The sequence below is a fragment of the Genypterus blacodes genome, unplaced genomic scaffold (assembly GCF_046128005.1).
Source record: "Genypterus blacodes isolate CSIRO-AG114 ecotype Tasmania unplaced genomic scaffold, CSIRO-AGI_Gbla_v1 ptg000028l_1, whole genome shotgun sequence".
NCBI lineage: Eukaryota > Metazoa > Chordata > Actinopteri > Ophidiiformes > Ophidiidae > Genypterus > Genypterus blacodes.
Window position 1 is genome coordinate 3,371,148 of NW_027466841.1, and position 22,094 is coordinate 3,393,241.

At 40.5% G+C, this 22,094-nt stretch overlaps 1 protein-coding gene across 1 annotated transcript; it reads left to right on the forward strand.

Annotated features, from left to right (window-relative positions):
- Positions 1 to 6,526: 6,526 nt before the first annotated feature.
- Positions 6,527 to 21,622, forward strand: LOC142993575 (myosin heavy chain, fast skeletal muscle-like). Its single transcript, XM_076144359.1, has 39 exons — positions 6,527 to 6,733; positions 7,086 to 7,229; positions 7,310 to 7,466; positions 7,572 to 7,599; positions 7,689 to 7,797; positions 8,917 to 9,009; positions 9,099 to 9,162; positions 9,592 to 9,690; positions 9,783 to 9,886; positions 9,972 to 10,110; positions 10,224 to 10,342; positions 11,141 to 11,290; positions 11,382 to 11,552; positions 11,667 to 11,964; positions 12,673 to 12,740; positions 12,866 to 12,953; positions 13,107 to 13,224; positions 13,315 to 13,438; positions 13,530 to 13,666; positions 13,867 to 14,122; positions 14,350 to 14,592; positions 14,710 to 14,886; positions 15,468 to 15,613; positions 15,717 to 15,807; positions 15,898 to 16,287; positions 17,184 to 17,310; positions 17,389 to 17,507; positions 17,590 to 17,786; positions 17,875 to 18,058; positions 18,156 to 18,321; positions 18,410 to 18,534; positions 18,674 to 18,982; positions 19,060 to 19,263; positions 19,355 to 19,480; positions 19,575 to 19,745; positions 19,896 to 20,000; positions 20,089 to 20,184; positions 20,278 to 20,409; positions 21,605 to 21,622. Exons 1-39 carry the CDS (start codon positions 6,527 to 6,529, stop codon positions 21,620 to 21,622), a joined length of 5,799 nt encoding a protein of 1,932 aa, XP_076000474.1.
- Positions 21,623 to 22,094: the final 472 nt, after the last annotated feature.

Sequence of the window (22,094 nt, forward strand, 5' to 3'; positions counted from 1 at the left end):
CACCCCACATCTTCTCCATCTCGGACAATGCCTATCAGTTCATGCTCTCTGGTGAGATCAAAGTTATTAAACTGTATAAATATATGTAAATATCTTCACCTTAAACCAGTGCTTCTCAAATAGGGGGGCGCGGTGAAATGCCAGGGAACATGCACGGCGAAACTACCGTTTGCTTTTTCATTGCCGTACGATGGGTGGCAGTGGCGCTTTCACGCCTACCTGTAGTGTGCCATTTACTCTCATTATTAGAGCATGCACGTATTAGCTCCTATGTTGTGGTGTTTTTCTGCGCCAGCATGCGCGCACGCACACACCACAGAGCCGCAGCCAGCACAGAAGACACAATGGAAAAATACTTAACAGGGATGAAAAGAAAGGCAGAGAGAGACGGAGATAATGAGACAGACAAAAGTCTCCCGAAAGCTAAGACGAGGAAATACTGTATGTCGAAGCATATGTAGCGCTTGGCTTCACTGTGACTACGGTGGGAGACGAGGAAAGATCGGCGTGTTTACTGTGTCCAAAAATGTTGGCAGCGGACAGCATGAAGCCAAATAAATGAAGGCGTCACTTAAACACATCACACCCCAACCACGATGATAAGCCGCTTGAGTTTTTCAGCGGAAACGTGCCGGTGAAAGATAAACACCTCCCTCAACTCACAGACAAGATCAGCTCTTTCACTCGAAAGCAGTATCCACTCTTAGGGCAGAGGGCTGTGGGCATTCTTCAAAGTACAGATCCCAGCTTAACATTGAGCAAGAGCTCAAGAGTTGCAGTATTATGCTTCAAACCCCGACTCGAAAAGTTTCGCAGTGCTAAACGTGTGTGACTCATTGTAGCCATTTAACCTGACTTGATCATTTTGTTTTCAAAAAATCAACACAATTTGAGGTCATGGTGCTGATCAATTTAATTTATTATTATGTATTCATTTTATTTAAGTTTATTTTTCAGCATCAAATGGCTCAAGTAGTTGGTTGAAAAATGTTTGGTATAGTTTAGTAAAATAGTTTACACAAGGATTTGATTTTGTTGAAATTAAGGCAAATTGATGCGCTTTAAATCTTTCCTGGTTCACACTAAAAAAACAAGGTCAATAAAGTTATTCTTTGTTGTAGTAAGTGGATCTATGTTTTTCTTTTTTTAGTTTTCCTTAACGTTAATAGGGATACAATGTTATGCAGAGGTGTACTTGTAACAATTTTATAGACAAATTATACTATTTATTGTCTTGGCGGAGGGTCGGGGCGCAAAATGTTTTCTTCTTCCTAGGGGGGGCTCGACAGAAAACAATTGAGAAGCACTGGTTTAACCAGTTAGCTCAAGTAAAAGAGCAGAAATCATGCATTGTGCCTGTTGCACCTGTTCCTGCATGCGTGCATGGGAAGAGATGATTGTGACGTTGACGCGCACATCAGAGACGAAGCAACAGCTCGCGGCGGTCTTGTCAAGTCACGACGCAAAAGAAGTATGTTCAGGTCGTATCGGATTTTTCACAATTACAAAATAAGAGCGCATGAAAAATAAAATGATGAGTGAACAACGATTCCTGGACAGGGACACAGTAAATGTGAATAAAAGTATAGACAAATACGACAAACATAAATTACACACCTAATCAGTATCCTCTGTAGCCGGAGAAAGCAAACTGTTCTTGTGGAAGAAACATCGAAGTACATGAAAATGCATTTCCCCCACGATAAATCCTGCAGATCCACTCGTAAACTGAAACACGCGAAGGCGCAGTGAGAGTAAAGCCAGTAATACTTATTCACTGTTATTGACTGATATTAACGCCGTATATCCTCTGCAGCATTGTACGTACTGACATGCTCTGTTGCTGCTTCTGGTTGGCCACATATTCTGTGCGATTGACAGTGAGTAGGCTAAAAATCAATAGGAATCCTAATTGCGCCATGAATTTATAAGCAAGTCCTGGTTGGCGCCTGCAAGCCGACGACAACCAACATAAATGTCAGTGCTAAGTATTTTATAATCCATGCACACGATCACATCAGCAGTCATTCAAATGTTGGATATTGTGATATAAAATATGTCATACAACTTATTAATCAAAATCCGTTCTCCATTTCAGCTTGAGCCACCTCAGTAGGAGATAACATCCTCTTGTCTTCAACAGAGTTCATAAAATATGAACCATGGCTTGTGTTCACTTAAACCGATTAAAGGTTTTCTTAATTATATTGTGTCACTCCATTTATTCCTATAACTAATTAGAATTATACTATCTATCAAGTTCGCAACAATGGATTATTGGGAGTCATTGGTAAACCCATTATATTTTGGATCATGTTGGGGAAGGATAGGGCAGGATTGGATAGTCACAGCCTATTCGGTCTGTGCAAGAGGGGATTGTTGATCCTTGAGCAGATGGTATTTATGATGACACTCCACACTAAGTGTCTGTCTGTGTGTATGCCAAGATATTTTTAGGAGCTGGCTGGGGCTAGGATATGGCCACAGACAACTGCAGGAAAGTGGTGGCAAGGCTGAACTAACAAATATTCTAAGTTTAGTATGAAGATGACAGCTGCTTGTGTTTCCTACAAGAAAGAATCACTGATCAAACATAATGCAATGGTAAAGTAAAACTAGCAAAGAAACTAACAGAATATGTCCAGTGAAGTTTTACACTGTAGTATCCATACTGTTTCCCAAATGTTTTTTTAATTTTAGTTTGAATGTTAAGAAAGCTTGAATTATAAAAATTACAAGAAAAAAAGCATTGAAGCAATGACAGAACACCTATTCACACCTACTGCCATTGGGTGAGAATTGATGCTGTTTCTATGAAAGACTGCCAAACTAAAGCACAGTATGACGTAAAATACATTAATTCAGATATTTTAACAACAACAATACCACTACTAACAATAATAGAATATGTCAATATTGATGATGATAATAATAATAATAATAATAATAATAATAATAATAATAATAATAATAATAATATTAATAATAATAATAATAATAATAATATTAATAAAGACAACAACCAAACATAAAAGGCAAAAAGAGCTGAACCCACTCTTCCTCTGCGAGTGTTGGTGTGGTGTCACAGAGGAGTCACAGAGCAGCCTGACACCTTTTTCAACCTTCTTTGGCTCCTCCCCATCACACATTTGGCATGGTTTAATATCAGTTGAAAGGCGGAGTGCAGCTGCTCATCTACAAGCTCCTTTTAACTCAAGGTTAGTTATGAAAATCAATCCCCACTTGTGTCAATTTTCTCTCCAGCCACTGACCGGTACTTAGTCCCACATCTAGTTGCCATATGGCCTTATTAAGTAGCTTGTTTCAAAAACAATGTTCACACCTACAGTGATGACAAATTATGTAAAAAGCGTCAAGTCAACAGCAAAGTAATTTTAAACCTATATCAAGATGCAAACTGAAAGGACTTCCAGTAAAGAAATAGCAAATAGAGCAAGACTTGATGAGATCTTTATGTTCCCTTAATGTTTTACTTTTGGAAACAAAAGTAAGAGGAGGGCCAGGCAGAGCTGGAAGGAGCCCAGAAGGAGGCTCGCTCTCTCAGCACTGAACTGTTCAAGATGAAGAACTCTTATGAGGAGGCTCTGGATCACCTGGAGACCATGAACAGAGAGAACAAAAACTTGTAAGAAGCTGTCTATGTGTTTAACATATAATCAATTTGACCAGATACAAAGCGCATAAAAGTTTTACCTAACTTGTATTCCTTCCATAGAGGAGATCTCGGCCTCCTGACCTGAATGAGATGGAGATTCAGCTCAGTCATGCTACCAGGCAGGCTGCTGAGGCCCAGAAACAACTGAGGAACATCCAGGGACAGATCAAGGTGAGTTCTGCAGCAACATCTAAAGAAGAAATGTAGAATCATGATTCGGTACTGAAGAGGAGAGCATTTATGGTGGACTCTTTACAGTTTCCTAGAGACAGAGATAGGTTTGAGATAGGCCAGGCAGCACAGGCTGAAATCAGTGTCCCACACACACACACACACACACACACACACACACACACACACACACACACACACACACACACACACACACACACACACACACACACACACACACACACACACACACACACACACACACACACACACACACACACACACACACACCTCTTTAGCTTCCAAACTCCACTAGAATTGGAGGCAGTGGCTCAGTGGTAGAGCTTCCGCTTGGAAACCGGAGGATTGCTGGTTCGAGTCCCTGCCGAGGTGCCCCTGAGCAAGGCACCAAACCCTCAATTGCTCCCCCCTCTGTAACTTTCTGGGTGGTAATGTAAGTCGCTTTGGATAAAAGCGTCTGCTAAATGCTCGAAATGTAATGTAATGTTATTTGTTTTAAACATTGCAATTCATAAAACTGCATCTTATTATTGAACAAATCAAAATAAACAAGTCGACAAATCCCCTTTACAGTGGAATTATTAAAAGTCTAACAGTGTAACTTTTACTCTGTGACAGCTTTTCTGCTTTCAACAGATTTTCTCAGAATTCCGTGTGGACAAATTGGATATCCTAGAATCTTCTCTGGCTATAAATATAATATTTCTAAAATTGGGCATCAATGTTTCTCATGCCTTATCAGGCCCAGTGATCTCCTATTTTAATAAACAAAACATTCCCTCATATGTTTGCGATGATCCGTTTCCCGATTTAACCTCAGTAGAGCATGAGTCTGAAGTTCCTCTCAACTAAGCCATTTACTGCCACTGTTCATGTTTCCTTCCTGTGAACAGCGTCATCTTCATTAGACAGCCTTGACTTGGCTGTGTTGCAAATATAGCTGGTTTTCTTTTTTAAATAATGGATAGAAATAGAGTAGAATTGTGTATTTCCTGAAAACTGTTAAATGATTAGTATCAGGTGATCATTGTTTTGCCATTGTCAACTTATGAAGCACCATCTCAGTGTTGTGTTTGCAGCTCAAGACACATTTTTACAGAGGAAACAAAATAGATTGGACAGAAAAGTTACAAGTAAGCATTTATTGCAGTTACATTTGAACAAATGAATTCAACAGCTTGTTCATTTTATGACTGCTGTCAAAGGTTTCATCCAGGATTCATGCTTTATTCAACAGACTCAGACTGAAAAAAGATAGAAAAAAGTTATTAATGTGCCAGTACGAAAGGGGGGAGGATATTGGTATGCACAGTTGTCAGCTCCATACAGTATACAAAATAGTAATCAAATTGGCCCATGCAATATTATTCAAATTTTTTATCACATAAACAATTACCTTTCCAACATCACGGCTCTTGGCTCTCATCTTGTTGACCTGGGACTCAGCAATGTCAGCGCGCTCCTGAGCTTCTTCCAGCTCATGCTGGACCTTCCTGAGTTTTGAACTTTTTTCCTCTGAAGCACTAAACACAAACCTGAGAGTGAAGCAGTCCCACACGCTCACTTGCATCAACCAGCTCCTGCTCAGCCACTTTGGGTCCTCTCTCTGTCTGCCTCAAAGCGGTTCTCAGCTCCTCGATTTCAGCCAGCATCAGACTGTTTCTGCGCTCTACCATGGCAACCTGCTCCTTCATGTCTTCCTGCCCTCTGACAGCATCATCAAGGTGCAGTTGGGCATCCTGGCCACAAAAAAATAAGAAAAAGCTCACTTTTACATCTATATTTTTGTTTAGTTTACTTATATATACTTATAAGGCCAACTCAGCTATTATCTGAACTAAAATGTACAGACAGATTTAAAAATGCTATAATAAAACAGTTTTTCAAATATCTATAAACGTAAGTGAAGTTTTGCAAAATGTTCTTATCAAGAGCATTTAAGTCAAGTTAGAAAAACTTTAAATCTCATAAATAAAGTGTTTCACATTCCTACCATGTAGAAAAAACATGTTACTTTACATATAAAATTGAACATATTTGTTGTTGGCACTATACTTATAAACAGACAGATGTATAGAACACTGACAGATAGATTGACAGATGGATCTATCAGCAGCATTTATAACCAGCATATAAGCTTGCAGTGATGAAATTGTAAGTCTGGAGAAGGTTGTTCCTGCAAAAGAGCACTGGTGCATAGTGGACCTACCCTGGATAAAGTAAAGGTCAAAATTTGAAAATATAAAACTAAGCAATCAACATGTTAATAACAAGCAATGAGGTGATAAGCTTGCACCAAACTGACCGAGGCACTACTGCTGAGAAGGCAACTCACAGTGCATAAAAGCAGCAGCTCTGGAGTTCTGCTCGAGTTGTCGAGCGGGTTACACAGCAGGTAAGTGCATAAAGATTTTGCTGTTGATAACTCTTGCTATTGTGGTTGCTAAACAATTATTTGAAATTCAAAACGGTACCAATAATGTTGGGCTTTTCTTTTGTAGCATCCTGGGTACACACAAGATACCACTGATTCTCTGTTGAAATACGGCAAGTTGAATGTTTTATGAGAAAATACATTAGAGTGCGCCATTGAAATGTGCAAGACTACTAACTTATTATATATATATATTATATTTTAGTCTCTACTAAAGTGCCATCATGAGCACCGACGCAGAGATGCAGAAGTATGGCGTTGCCTGCATTTACCTCCGCAAACCTATGAAGGAGAGGCTTGAGTCTCAGTCAGCTTCATTTGATGCCAAAACCTGCATCTTTGTGACTGATCCTGTTGAACTGTTTGTCAAGGGAAAACTAATCAGTAAAGCGGATGGCACAGCCACCGTTGAGAAAGAGGTGTCAAAACAGGTGGGTGAATATCTTTTTTTATAAACTGTTTCCTGGGGGCGGCAGTAGCTCAGTCTGCTGGGTCCACAGCTGGGAACTGGAGGGTCACTGGTTCGAGTCCCCTGTGTGGACCACGTAAGCAGACTGGTAGCTGGTGAGGTGCCAGTTTGCCTCTAGAGCACTGCCGAGGTGCACATGAGCAAGGCACCCAACCCCCAACTGCTCCATGGGCGCTGAAAAATGGCTGCCCGGCACCCCCTCTGTAATGCATGTGTTTGTGTGTTTTCGAATTATAAGGATGATGACATTCATCTATTTAACCTTTACATGAAATGGTTAATCCAAAAGTATTCAAACTGCATTTTCCTTTTAGACAGTTACCGTACCAGAGGGTGAAATCTTTCCCAGAAACCCTCCAAAGTACGATAAAACAGAGGACATGGTCATGATGACCCATCTCAACGAGGCATCTGTGCTGTATAACCTCAAAGAGCGTTTTTCATCATGGATGATCTATGTAAGTTTTCCTTTTACTGATAAAATGCATCAGAAAAGTTGTATACCAGAATATTCACACTCTGTTTATGTCCTTTACAGACCTACTCTGGGTTGTTTTGCGTTGTGGTGAATCCCTATAAGTGGCTTCCTGTGTATGATTCTGAATGTGTAGCAGCATACAGAGGCAAGAAGAAGATTGAGGCACCACCCCACATCTTCTCCATCTCAGACAATGCCTATCAGTTCATGCTCTCTGGTGAGATCAAAGTTATAAACTGTATAAATATATGTCAATATCTTCACCTTAAACACAAGCAACTACAAGTTTTTGCTTGCAAAAAACAATGGGTATGAATTTCAGATCGTGAGAACCAGTCTGTCCTTATCACGTAAGTATGACACACATTTTAATGTAAATGTTAACAAACCCTATGATAAGGATTTGGGATAATCTAGAATCTCATCTTTTTATACTTAGTGGAGAATCCGGTGCAGGAAAGACTGTAAACACAAAACGTGTCATCCAGTACTTTGCAACAGTTGCATCACTTGGAGGAAAGAAGGTGGAGGCTACTTCTAAAATACAGGTAATATTTCTTCAGGTTCAAATGTTTTGTCGAAAAAGAAAACTAAGGTCAATGTTTAGTTAATGTAGCACAGGGGTCACCAACACGTCGCTCGCGAGCTACCGGTAGCTTGTGAAGCGTTCCTGAGTAGCTCACCGAAAGGTTCAAAGAATACGTACATTTGACAACACATCGTCACTTGGTAAAGCTGTTTAAATTTCTATCCAATCAAATTAAGACATCCTGCCCCCTTTAGTCATAAAACGATTATTAACCAACCAGCTATCAGTCCAACGAATGACGCTGCTGTCATGTTTGGTTACAGGACACCATAACATTCGGCTAGCAGGCGCATTTTCTTTTGCAGTGCCAACGCATCTGCGGAACGCCACCTCACCAAAGTCCACAGCAACTTCTCACGGGACTTTCCGGCTGCTAGCAGGGCGTCATGTGTCGTTAGCGAACAAGCCGGCTCAACGACCGGCTCTTTTAGGTAAACGATGGGAGCAGGCTCCCGTCCGAGAGCCGTTTTTATTTTTTGTGCAACTTAATACAAGACAGAATGATAGGATGGTCTCAGTCTGCAGTGCGCGAAAAGATAGTGACAGCTGTAAAAAAAAAAAAAGAAAAAGAAAAAAGCAGCATTTGGATGCATTTTAACAATTGTGACAACATATAGGCAGAAAGCAGAATTTGCAGAATTAAGCCATCATGTCGAGCAGGGTCCACAAAAAACCTTCAGACATGAGAACCGTGCATCCAACAGTCCAGTTGGAAGAAAAAAAGCAGGCTAGCATGCCTGCTTGTACTGTCAGTGCTTTTACAACTGTTGGGATTTAGAAGCTCCACCCAGGCTCTCAATCCAGTGTATGTTCTTCCAAACAGGAAAACACTCCAAACTGTACAACAGATAACATGCTTCACTGCACTACACTGTGTGAGTGTTGGAAATCAACATTTTGTAAATGTTTACACAAAAGACGCTTATTCAGCTGGTTTGGGTGTAGAATCAGCCATGTGGATAAATGTTATGAATAGTGTAAAACATGAGTAGCTCTCAGACGCTTTTACTTGGTCAAAGTAGCTCCCAGAGACATAAAGGTTGGAGACCCCTGATGTAATAATAACGTTCTCTTGCAGGGCTCCCTCGAGGACCAAATTGTTGCAGCCAACCCTCTGCTGGAGTCTTATGGTAATGCTAAAACTGTGAGGAATGACAACTCCTCTCGTTTTGTAAGTAATCATATAAAAAAAAAATGCCTTGAGATTTTTTTGCTTGCTAAAATATACAGAATGGCAATAACAATATTCTGGTTTTCCAGGGTAAATTCATCAGGGTCCACTTTGGTGCTTCTGGCAGGCTGTCCTCAGCTGATATTGAAGCATGTAAGTGTCAAGCTTAATAGCTTAGAGTATTCTGTGCTACAAAAGAAATGTGGGTCACAAAAAGGAGGCATGGTCAAATTTTTAGAGCTGCATGTCATTGTGCTATTTTGTTTAGCTAAAAAGATTACATTCTGCCATAAGTTCATATTTGTACAAGACAAGATGTTGAAGAGGGCTGCCAAGGTCAAATGACAGTTACTCAAGTGGAGTTGCACAATGTTAGGGTAACAGCTGAAATGTTGTGCAGTCACTGAAACTTTGCCTGCTGCATTAACAGTATTGTACTGTAATGCTTGATATCTCAAATGTGCTGTTATGTACAGAACTGCTGGAGTCATCAGAGATAGAATCTATGATTTCAAACAGCAAAACCCTCATGTTGAAATGCATCTTACACACTAAATCTTACACACTAAATTGATTTCTCAGACCTGCTGGAGAAGTCTCGTGTCACCTTTCAGTTGTCTGCTGAAAGAGGCTACCATATCTTCTATCAGCTGATGACTGGCCACAAGCCTGAGATCCTGGGTACATCACTACAGAATTTGAATTTGAGATTTTTTTTAAATACCACATAATGCTGCAAGAAAATCATATGTATTGGTTTCATACTCTGTCAGAGGCTCTTCTGATCACCACCAACCCCTATGACTACCCAATGATCAGTCAGGGTGAAATCACTGTCAAGAGCATTGATGATGTGGAGGAGTTCATTGCAACAGACGTATGACAACATTTCACACTTGGACCTACAATCGAGAAACATGCATCTTCCTAACTCTAATACATGCCTTTTATGTATAATGCAGAATGCCATTGACACCCTGGGCTTCAATGCTGAGGAAAAGCAGAGCATCTACAAGCTGACTGGTGCTGTGATGCATCACGGCAACATGAAATTCAGGAAGAAGCAGCGTGAGGAGCAAGCTGAGGCTGATGGCACTGAGGGTAAATTGATAAAATATTGCCATATAAGGCAGGCACATCTTCCAGTATAGAAATAATGCACAGTTGTGTTCATTTTACATAAACTATATTTATTCATAATTTATTTCCAACAGAGCAAGACAAAGTTGCCTACCTTATGGGCCTGAACTCAGCTGACATGGTGAAAGCCCTGTGCAATCCCAGAGTCAAGGTCGGAAATGAGATGGTGACCAAAAGTCAGACCGTCCCACAGGTAATAAAAAAGAAAATAATCATCTTTGCAACAGCTAATATAGGCATCATAAAATATTGTTTTACAGGGGTCGGACAAGTATTCTAATAGGGTTCCTAAAAGTATAATCTCCTCCAACTATGATTGGAGATTGCCAACCGTCAAAAACAAAGATTGATTGGGATGCAAGATGGAAGTATATTTCTAGGGCCACTAAAAGTCGTTATCGCCATTATTCCCATTTGAAATTGTGTCACAAGGCAGATTCCGAGGGTAAGACAGCAAACAGGATAGGACCCCACCCAGAAGTCATTAATTTCAGGAGCAAGGGGAATAGCACCATCTCCTTGTTAAGAAAAACACATTTGTTGATGGTTCCTGCTAATCACACTTGATGCCAATTCTTCACTTTCCCTCATTGAAAAAGGATGTAAAATCTGTCTGATCTGACTGGCTTGAGTGTGAAAGTGTTGTTGATCTCCACAAGATATCTCACTAAAACGTTTGTTTTGATGCTTTATTGGTCATCACATTTGAATACATGGAGCTCTCTTTTGGAGGCATCAAAATTGCTGAATCAATCATCATACACATTTTTGCAGGTAGTTGGACAACTGTTATTATCTGGATGAACCAATTGTATTAAAGTTGTTCAGGGAGATACGCAAGGGATAGGATTAGGAGAAGGATCAAGAGTCATTGGGGAAAAGATTCTACACATTGATAATATTTACATATTTTTTTAATTGCAATATGTTAATGTTTTAGAAAATACAGTACCGTACAGATGTTTTTAAATTCTTAAATTCTTATTTCAAGGTCACAAACAATGTCTCAGCTCTCTGCAAGTCCGTCTATGAAAAAATGTTCTTTTGGATGGTCAGCCACATTAATGAGATGTTGGACACAAAGCAGTCCAGAGAGTTCTTCATTGGCGTGTTGGATATCGCTGGATTTGAGATCTTCGATGTGAGTGATTTTTAACATCGATCATAGAGCAAAACTGCTTACAGATTCAAGTTATTTATCCTTTGTATGTACTGTATTTCCACAATTATAGTACAACAGCTTGGAGCAACTCTGCATCAACTTCACCAATGAGAAACTGCAACAGTTTTTCAATCACACCATGTTTGTGCTGGAGCAAGATGAATATAAGAAAGAGGGCATTGTTTGGGAGTTCATAGACTTTGGTATGGACTTGGCTGCCTGCATTGAACTTATTGAGAGGGTAAGATATGTTACTGCTAAGCTTATTGAGATGGTGAGTTGATTTTCTGGTAGAATTGAGTTTGATATAATATTAACATATAATATTAACATATCCTTTTTCAACATCCATCAGCCATTGGGGATCTTTGCCATTCTTGAAGAAGAGTGCATGTTCCCCAAAGCCTCTGACGAAACTTTTAAGGGCAAGCTGTATGATCAGCACCTGGGCAAAAACACGGCTTTTCAGAAGCCAAAGCCAAAGTCTGAAGCTCACTTTGCCCTGGTTCACTATGCTGGTACAGTGGAGTACAGTGTCAATGGCTGGCTGGATAAGAACAAGGACCCCCTGAATGAATCAGTTATGGCGCTCTACCAGAAGTCCTCCAACAAACTGCTTTGTTACCTATACTCAAGTGTAGCTGTAGCTGAAGGTAAGAAAAAGAAAAGAGACTAAACAATTGTTAACTGTGACTATCCAGTATAGTTTTAATTTTCCCACTACAGCTATTGTTATTGTCTGGGTATACTGAATCATGCATGTAAACATTGCCGTTCACCCTTTAAACTCAAAATGCCCGCTTTCTATGAAGCGCCGTCTCAGACAAAATTTGTGTTACATTCATAAACGCACTACTGAAACCACACACACACATACCAATAAATGCACCTCTCACACACACACACAAATGAAAAACCATACATATACACTAGTGTAATTGCACAAACACATACTAAAAAGAAGCGTGCACAAACACACAAATGAAAGTGCACAAGTATCACTATATACAATCATATACAATCCTGTGTGCATGTTCATACCTGTCTGTATGTGCAACCATTCAAATGTCAATGACAGGTCATTGTGGTGTGTGTGCGTGTTCACTAGTAGTAGTATATATGTGGGAGGTTTACTACATACATGTCTGTCCTTACATTGCATATTGCAAGTATATGCCAAGTAATGTGCACTTCCATGGCTTGGAACAATAGGTGTAATTGTTATGAATATAATGAGCTGACATCATCACATAAAAAGTGAGCAAAATGTAGTTAGCACCCACAGAAAAAACAATAGTTAATACTGAGGTTGTTATTCAGTATCATTTGTGAAAGTCCATATGTATACTTACTGAAAACAGAGGCTGCTGGAAAGAAGGGTGGCAAAAAGAAGGGTGGTGCTTTCCAGACTGTTTCTGCTGTGTTCAGGGTATGTCTTCTATCCATTTATTTCAATGCATTTATTAATTACAGTGAAAAGATTAACTGAATTTAGGTTGCAATATGGTCATGAGGTGCTATGGTCTTGCTTCAACAATTACTCCTAATTCACAGGAGAACTTGGGTAAGCTGATGACCAATTTGAGGAGCACTCACCCTCACTTTGTCCGTTGCCTGATTCCCAATGAATCAAAGACACCAGGTAAGAAGAACATAGCTCTCCATTTGTCACGTTGTTATATCATAGAAGAAAATATTTATTTTAATGTCATAGTTGACGTTATCCAGGGTTTCCATCAAATACTAAATAATGTTGAATCCCTGATAAAGTTGAATATTTCTGTACATTATTCAGGTCTAATGGAGAACTTCCTGGTCATCCACCAGCTGAGGTGTAACGGTGTGCTGGAAGGTATCAGAATCTGCAGAAAGGGCTTCCCCAGCAGAATCCCCTATGCTGATTTCAAGCAGAGGTGACTTCCATTCCAACATGTGCAAGACAAATTACGTTTTCAGTAGAGCCACAAAGGTAACTAAAATTATGATGAAATGCCTCCTTACAGATACAAATTGCTGAATGTCAGTGTCCTCCCTGAGGGACAGTTCATGGACAACAAAAAAGCTTCAGAGAAGCTCCTGGGCTCCATCGATATTGACCAGAATCAGTACAAGTGTGGACACACTAAGGTTAATTGTTGCTGATGTTAGCGATAGATATTATTAAGTTCTACCATTTTCCCATGTCCTGGTGACTGACTGACTTTACTTAACAACACAGGTTTTCTTCAAAGGTGGTCTGCTGGGTCAGCTGGAGGAGATGAGAGATGACAAGTTATCTGCAGTGGTCACTACTATTCAGGCTATCAGCAGAGGATACCTGGTTAGGCAGGGGGTTGTTCACCTGTTTGCAGCGAAGTAATACATAACTATTTGCCATTTTATTTGAAATATTGTTATACTGTACTTTATTGTGTTGATAGTGATTCTTTGTTTTGGCCTGATTTTACAAAGAATCTTTATGCACATTATACATTTAAAATAATGTGAACAAGAGTGATATTATTTCAAAAAGCATTGTTGTTGATCTTGAGTTCTTTTTTGGAAAAAATTTATAGGGAGTCTGTCAGCACCATCCAGTACAACCTCCGTGCATTCATGGGTGTGAGAACCTGGCCGTGGATGAAGCTGTACTTCAAGATAAAGCCTCTCCTGAAGAGTGCTGAGTGTGAGAAGGAACTCGCTCAGCTGAAAGAGACCCATGCGAAGATGCAAATAGACATGGCTACAGTCTCGGCCAAGAAGAAGGAACTGGAGGAAAAGATGGTTTCTCTGCTGCAGGAAAAGAATGACCTGCAACTGCAAGTGGCTTCTGTGAGTCCAAGGGAATTTTCATGATTTTTGAACTGTCAATTAGGTCGTCATACACATTACTTCAGAGGGAAAAGTGAGATAATCGTCTTTTCATTAACTGTGTGCCTCAATTGCAGTAAGGTAACCAACCTGAGCTACAGACATAGAGTAAACAGCTTCCAGCTAACTTACTTCTGTTAATCCAAGCCATAGAAACATTAAATTGAATTTGTATGTTTCAACTGTAGACATGTGATAACCTCTCTGATGCTGAGGAAAGGTGTGAGGGGCTCATTAAGAGCAAGATCCAGCTCGAGGCAAAGCTCAAAGAGACAACTGAGAGACTGGAGGATGAGGAAGAAGTTAATGGTGAGCTGACAGCCAAGAAGAGGAAGCTGGAAGACGAATGTTCAGAGCTGAAGAAAGACATTGATGACTTAGAGCTCACACTGGCCAAAGTGGAGAAGGAGAAACATGCCACTGAAAACAAGGTTAAGTGCTTTTAATATCTTCATATTTTACTGTATATATTTAAATATGTTCTTTCAGTTTTCAAATAAACTATGGTAGGAGACTGACATAGAATTATTTATTTTTGCAACCACTAGGTGAAAAACCTCACAGAGGAGATGGCATCTCAAGATGAGTCTATTGCCAAGTTAACCAAAGAGAAGAAAGCCCTCCAAGAGGCCCACCAGCAGACAGTGGATGACCTCCAGGCAGAAGAAGACAAAGTCAACTCTCTGACCAAGGCCAAGACAAAGCTGGAACAGCAAGTGGAAGATGTGAGGAAAAACTACTGAGTGGTTTTATGCTTGTATTATATGCAAACCCCAATAGGGTTATTGCAACCTGCTCACCTTTATAGGTGTAAGGTACTGATACCTGTAAAGGTGAGCCAGTGGCATTGTCATCTCTTTCTTTCCCTCCCTCAAGGCACCTCCCTCCAATCTGGAACTGAATTGAGTGGCTTCTGCAGGTTTTCAATTGGGCACCCCCCTTCTTAGATGTTTGGTTGATTTAAGCCCATGATATTTCAGGGGGGCACCAGGATGGCTCTGCCACCGCTCTTCCTGCTCTATCTAGATCGAAAGGGGTGCAGCCTCTACCTCCTTTTCCCACCATGACATACTATGGGTCAAGTAACTAAATGCACAGGCAGCATTAACTCTACTCTGTGTCACTGGAATACCCACTGTGATAAGCAGCCTCATAGCGTTCCTCACAACCCTACAAACCTAGAACTGTTCTTTAGGACTACCCCTGCTGTTCACCACTCAACACTGGGATGTTGTTGATAACGTTGTTCGTGTCTTTGGAAAAATGTTTCTTTGTACAACTACAAAACAAACTGTTATTTTAAAAGCTTGAAGGATCCCTGGAGCAAGAGAAGAAGCACCGCATGGACCTTGAGAGAACAAAGAGAAAGCTTGAGGGAGATCTGAAACTTGCCCAGGAATCCATAATGGATTTGGAGAACGACAAACAGCAATCTGAGGAGAAACTGAAGAAGTAAATGAACATTTCAGTTCCATGTATTTCACATTATGTCTGCCATTTTGTTCATGACTGTTGAACAAACTAATTATTATTTCTTTCTACTGTGGATATCCAGGAAGGACTTTGAGACGAGCCAGCTTCTCTCTAAAATTGAGGATGAACAATCCCTAGGGAATCAGCTTCAGAAAAAAATCAAAGAACTCCAGGTAAAATTAACATTAGGATTACAATAAATAAATCAGTAACTCTACAACGCATTTTTGTGAAAAATTGTGAAATTTGCCATAAAACTTTAGGCTCGCATTGAGGAGCTGGAGGAAGAGATCGAGGCTGAGCGTGCTGCTCGGGGTAAGGTGGAAAAGCAGAGAGCTGACCTCTCCAGGGAACTTGAGGAGATCAGTGAAAGGCTTGAAGAAGCTGGCGGAGCCACAGCTGCTCAGATTGAGGTGAACAAGAAGCGCGAATCTGACTTCGCGAAGCTACGTCGTGACCTTGAAGAGTCCACCCTGCATCATGAAGCTACTGCAGCAGCTCTCCGCAAGAAGCAGGCTGATAGTGTTGCAGAGCTGGGCGAGCAGATTGACAACCTCCAGCGTGTCAAACAGAAGCTGGAGAAGGAGAAGAGCGAGTACAAGATGGAGATTGATGACCTCTCCAGCAACATGGAGGTTGTTGCCAAATCAAAGGTATGCAATCATTTCATAATGTAGACGAGTTGGGATGCTGTCTACTGCTGTACTTTGAAAGTATTCAAAGTCCTAGAAGATTATATCATTTAATTTAAAAAACAATATGTAATGTGGTGGGGCCCATCATGTGAATCAAAATAGAATGTCCTATTTTCAGCAGAGAGACAACCACCGATTGTGAAACTTTACAAATAGGGCTGCATCTAACGATACATTTTTTTAAAGATTAATCTATAGATTAGTCGATTAATCTAAAGATAATTTTTATCACGCAATTAATAAAACAATTATTTCCCCCAAAACAAATATCAAACTTGTTTCAAACTCAGTAATATTTCAATATTTTCTTCAAACATCTTCTCTTAAAACAAACAAATGTAACAAAGCAAAGTAGGCACTGCGAACACCGAATACCAGACTGACTTAGCAATGGGGATACGCCGGATGACCACCCAACTGCAACCGAAAAGACTGATAGAGTTAAAGGTTTGTGGGGAGAGTAACACTGCTAGACCCCAGGGAAGAAAGGAGGAGCAAGAAGGAGGAACAACAAACATGATTAAGCAAACAAACATAGGAAAAGAGTTTGGCTCTAATATGTTGACAGTTGTTAATTGCCTCGTCTTACTGCCAATAAGAAGTTGGGATGTAAAAGGCAAAGATGATTTAGGGGATTAGCAACTTCAATTGAAAGTATTGGAAGCAACACCATTTTTTGACCACACATAGGACCTTGGACTTTGTAACTTAATGTTTTGAATAAAACATTGAACAAGACAAACACTGTTTGCACAGCTTACTCAGACTACGTAGAGATACCTTGGGTCTACTCAGGCTAATCGGACCCGGGTCACACCTGTTATTATATTTCTAATTTCTAATGTATTTTATAGGCCAATTTTGAGAAAATCTGCAGAACTCTTGAGGACCAGCTGACTGAAATGAAGACCAAAAATGAGGAGAATGTCCGCCAGCTTAATGATATAAATAATCAGAAATCAAGGCTACAGACAGAGAATGGTAAGTCACCAACCACGAAAACCACCATGTGGGAGGTATTATACCAGCATTTATACATTTATATGTGTGCTCATTCAGGTGAGATGGGTCGTCAGCTTGAGGAGAAAGACTCTCTCATCTCTCAGTTGACAAGAGGCAAGCAGGCATTCACTCAGCAGATTGAGGAATATAAGCGGCACCTTGAGGAAGAAATTAAGGTACAAATTTGATTTGTTTTTATGTTTGCATTTCCTGAAGGTTTCTGGAAATTTACAGATCTTTTTATGTGACAACTCATAGGCCAAGAACGCCCTGGCCCATGCTGTTCAGTCAGCTCGCCATGACTGTGACCTGCTCAGAGAGCAGTTTGAGGAGGAGCAGGAGGCAAAGGCTGAGCTGCAGAGAGGAATGTCCAAGGCCAATGGCGAGGTGGCTCAGTGGAGAAGCAAATATGAGACTGATGCTATCCAGCGCACTGAGGAGCTGGAAGAGGCCAAGTGATGATATTGCATTTCATTCTCCTTGACATTCACAACATTACTGTTGAATAAAACAAATATTGATTTATATTCATATGTTCTGTAGGAGGAAGCTTGCCCAGCGTCTGCAGGAGGCTGAGGAATCCATTGAAGCTGTGAACTCCAAGTGTGCCTCTTTGGAGAAAACCAAGCAGAGGCTGCAGAATGAGGTGGGAGACCTCATGATTGATGTGGAGAGAGCTAATGGTCTGGCTGCCAACCTTGACAAGAAGCAGAGGAACTTTGACAAAGTAAGTAGATATGTGGCAAATCAAATTCAGACTTATAATAGGAAGTGTAAATGTATCATAGTAAGAAATATACCTATCAGTATATAAATCATTGTAGGTCCTGGCAGAATGGAAACAGAAGCATGAGGAGGGCCAGGCAGAGATAGAAGCAGCCCAGAAGGAGGCTCGCTCTCTCAGCACTGAACTTTTCAAGCTGAAGAACTCTTATGAGGAGTCTCTGGATCACCTGGAGACCATGAAGAGAGAGAACAAGAATCTGCAACGTACATGCACTGATGTGAAAACATGATTATGAAAACAATATTTTCATAATTGTAAAAATAACTGAGTTTTTGTTGTATTTCTTTGAAGAGGAGATCTCCGACCTCACTGAGCAGATTGGGGAAACTGGAAAGAACATGCATGAGCTGGATAAAGCAAAGAAAGCTGTGGAAAATGAGAAGGGTGAAATTCAGACTGCCCTGGAAGAAGCAGAGGTATAATTACATACTTACCACTTACTTGTTGTATTACAGCAGTTAATCCTACTGTAATTTAATCCATTCCCATTAGTTCATTAACTCACCAAATATGTTTATGTTGCAATATCATTTTATTTTTTATCTATCTTTTAAGGGTACACTGGAGCATGAGGAGTCCAAGATTCTCCATGTTCAGCTTGAGCTTAACCAGGTCAAAGGAGAGGTTGAAAGGAAGCTGGCTGAGAAAGATGAAGAAATTGAGCAGATCAAGAAGAACAGCCAGAGGGTGATTGACTTCATGCAAAGCAATCTTGACTCTGAGATCAGGAGCAGGAACGATATTCTAAGAATGAAGAAGAAGATGGAGGGAGACCTGAATGAGATGGAGATTCAGCTCAGCCATGCTAACAGGCAGGCTGCTGAGGCCCTGAAACAACTGAGGAATGTCCAGGGACAGCTCAAGGTGAGTTCTGCAGGACGTCTAAAGAAGAAATGGTTGAATTCTTAACAAAAGAGAATCTTTCTATTCTTCCTTGTCAGGATGCCCAACTGCACCTTGATGATGCTGTCAGAGGGCAGGAAGATAATAAAGAGCAGGTTATCATGGTGGAGCGCAGAAACGGTCTGATGGTGGCTGAAATGGAGGAGCTGAGAGTCGCTTTGGAGCAGACAGAGAGAGGACGCAAAGTGGCTGAGCAGGAGCTGGTTGATGCTAGTGAGCGTGTCAGACTGCTTCACTCTCAGGTTTGTGTCCAACAAATCACATGCAAATTTGTCTTTAAAACATGATGCATTATACATTTTATATTAAATATGACCTTTCTTAAATATCCAGAACACCAGTCTTCTGAACATGAAGAAGAAGGTGGAGACTGACTTTGTCCACATTCAGAGTGAAGTGGATGATGCTGTTCAGGAAGCAAGAAATGCTGAGGAGAAAGCCAAAAAGGCCATCACTGATGTGTGTTTACGTTACAACAACTCTGCTGCATGTCTGCTTCTATGTATTTAATAACAGGTTTGTTTCAGAATAAATTTGAAACCTTTCATTTCAGGCTGCCATGATGGCTGAAGAGCTGAAGAAGGAGCAGGACACCAGTGCTCACCTGGAGAGGATGAAGAAGAACCTAGAGGTCACAGTCAAGGACTTGCAGCACCGACTGAATGAGGCTGAGAACCTGGCCATGAAGGGTGGCAAGAAGCAGCTCCAGAAACTAGAGTCCAGGGTATGAACTTTGGATGAGAATAAATACTTCAGGTTGGGGATGGACATTGCACATAAAGTGCAGTGTGAGGAAATTGAGGAAACATTTTGCATTTACTTCTCTTAATTAAACTCTGTACAAAAAGTAATTGTGTTTATCATTGTATTACAGGTTCATGAGCTGGAAATTGAACTTGATGCGGAGCAGAAACGTGGAATTGATTCCATCAAAGGAGTCCGCAAATATGAGAGAAGAGTGAAGGAGCTGACCTACCAGGTAATTTCTAATTGTACTAAAATCTACTAAAATCTAGCTTCTGTTTAATATTCTACATTGAATCACTTGCAATCATTTATGCACATAGACTGAGGAGGACAAGAAGAATATGACTAGACTTCAGGATCTGGCGGACAAACTCCAGCTCAAGGTCAAGGCCTACAAGAGACAGGCTGAGGAGGCTGTACGTCCTATAACATAGTACTTGTAAACAGAAAACCTTATTAAGGTGGAGGATTATTTAACTAATACAGTTCAACTCTCAACCTCTTCACAGGAGGAGCAGGCCAACACTCACATGTCGAGGCTCAGGAAAGTCCAGCATGAGCTGGAGGAAGCTCAGGAACGTGCTGACATCGCTGAGTCCCAGGTCAACAAGATGAAAGCCAAGACCCGTGATGTTGGAAAGGTAGCTGTTTGTTTCTGTTAGTTAACAATAATAACAGAAACAAGTTTAAGGTCCATGAGTTATAAACATTTGTATTTGAAAATGTTTTGTTCTTTGGAGTTGTATTAGGGGAAGTTACATCTTCTTGGGGTAAAGCAACAGAGTCGAGCTCAAGCATTATGCCTTAAAATTGAAAAGCAAAGAGGCTACTCAGTCTTTGCTACACATGAGTCAAATTAAATGTAAAATACAAAAGCAAATAAAATACAAATGATAGCATTTATTCAAGCTCTGCACATGTATATCAATGTAATACTAGCTATCACTTAGCTAACTCACCCTTAGCCGGGAAATTGTTAACACTCCATCACTGTCACCACGATTGCGAAAAAAAGTTGGATTCGTTTACATACAGTCTATGGGGGGGAGGGGGGGGGGGGGGGGGGGGGGGCTGTACATCTGCTCTCAACAATGTGGGTTGAATGTAAAAATTATAATAATAATAACAGAAATGTTCTGCATTCCCGATTTATGTCCGGTGGCTTAAACCGTGGCTGCAGTTTAGGAGCTCATTAGCGGAATGTCTTCATTATCAACTGAAGAGGGCGATTTCTTTCTCCGTCGAGTCGTTATTTCACCTGTACAATCCATGTTACATCAGGCCACTTCGTTAAGTCTGCAAAAAAATGCCGTATCAAAATCGTAACTAGGTAGTTAGGTTAGTTTTACCAGTTAGCTAACTAAAGCAAAAGAGCAGAAATCATGCATTGTGCCTGTTGCACCTGTTCCTGCATGCGTGCACGGGATGGGATGATTGTGACATTGTCACGCACATCAGAGACGAAGCCACAGCTCGCCGCGGTCCTGTCAAGTCACGACGCAAAAGAAGTATGTTCAGGTCGTATCAGATTTTTCACAATTACAAAATAAGAGCGCATTAAAAGTTAAAATGATGCCAGAATATGTTGGCCACATATTCTGTGCGATTGACAGTGAGTAGGCTAAAAATCAATCGGAATCCTAATTGCGCCATGAATTTATGAGTCCTGGTTGGTCCTGGTTGGCGCCTGCAAGCCCACCACAACCAACATAAATGTCAGTGCTAAGTATTTAATAATCCATGCACACGATCACATCAGCAGTCATTCAAATGTTGGATATTGTGATTTGAAATATGTCATACAACTTATTAATCAAAAACCGTTTTCCATTTCAGCTTGAGCCACCTCAGTAGGAGATAACATCCTCTTGAAAGTCTTCAACAGAGTTCATAAAATATGAACCATGGCTTGTGTTCACTTAAACCGATTAAAGGTTTTCTTAACTATATTGTGTCACTCCATTTATTCCTATGTCTATATAGAATTATACTATCTACCAGGTTCGGAACAACAGATTATTGGGAGTAATTGGCGAACCCATTATATTTTGGATTATGTCGGGGAAGTTTAGGGCAGGATTGGATAGTCACAGCCTCTTCGGTCTGTGTGTGCAAGATTGTTGATCCTTGAGCAGATGGTATTTATGATGACACTCCACACTAACTGTGTTGTCTGTGTGTATGCCAAGATATTTTTAGGAACAGGCTGGGGCTAGGATATGGCCACAGACAACTGCAGGATAGTGGTGGCAAGGCTGAACTAACAAATATTCTAGGTTTAGTATGAAGAAGACAGCTGCTTGTGTTTCCTACAAGAAAGAATGAT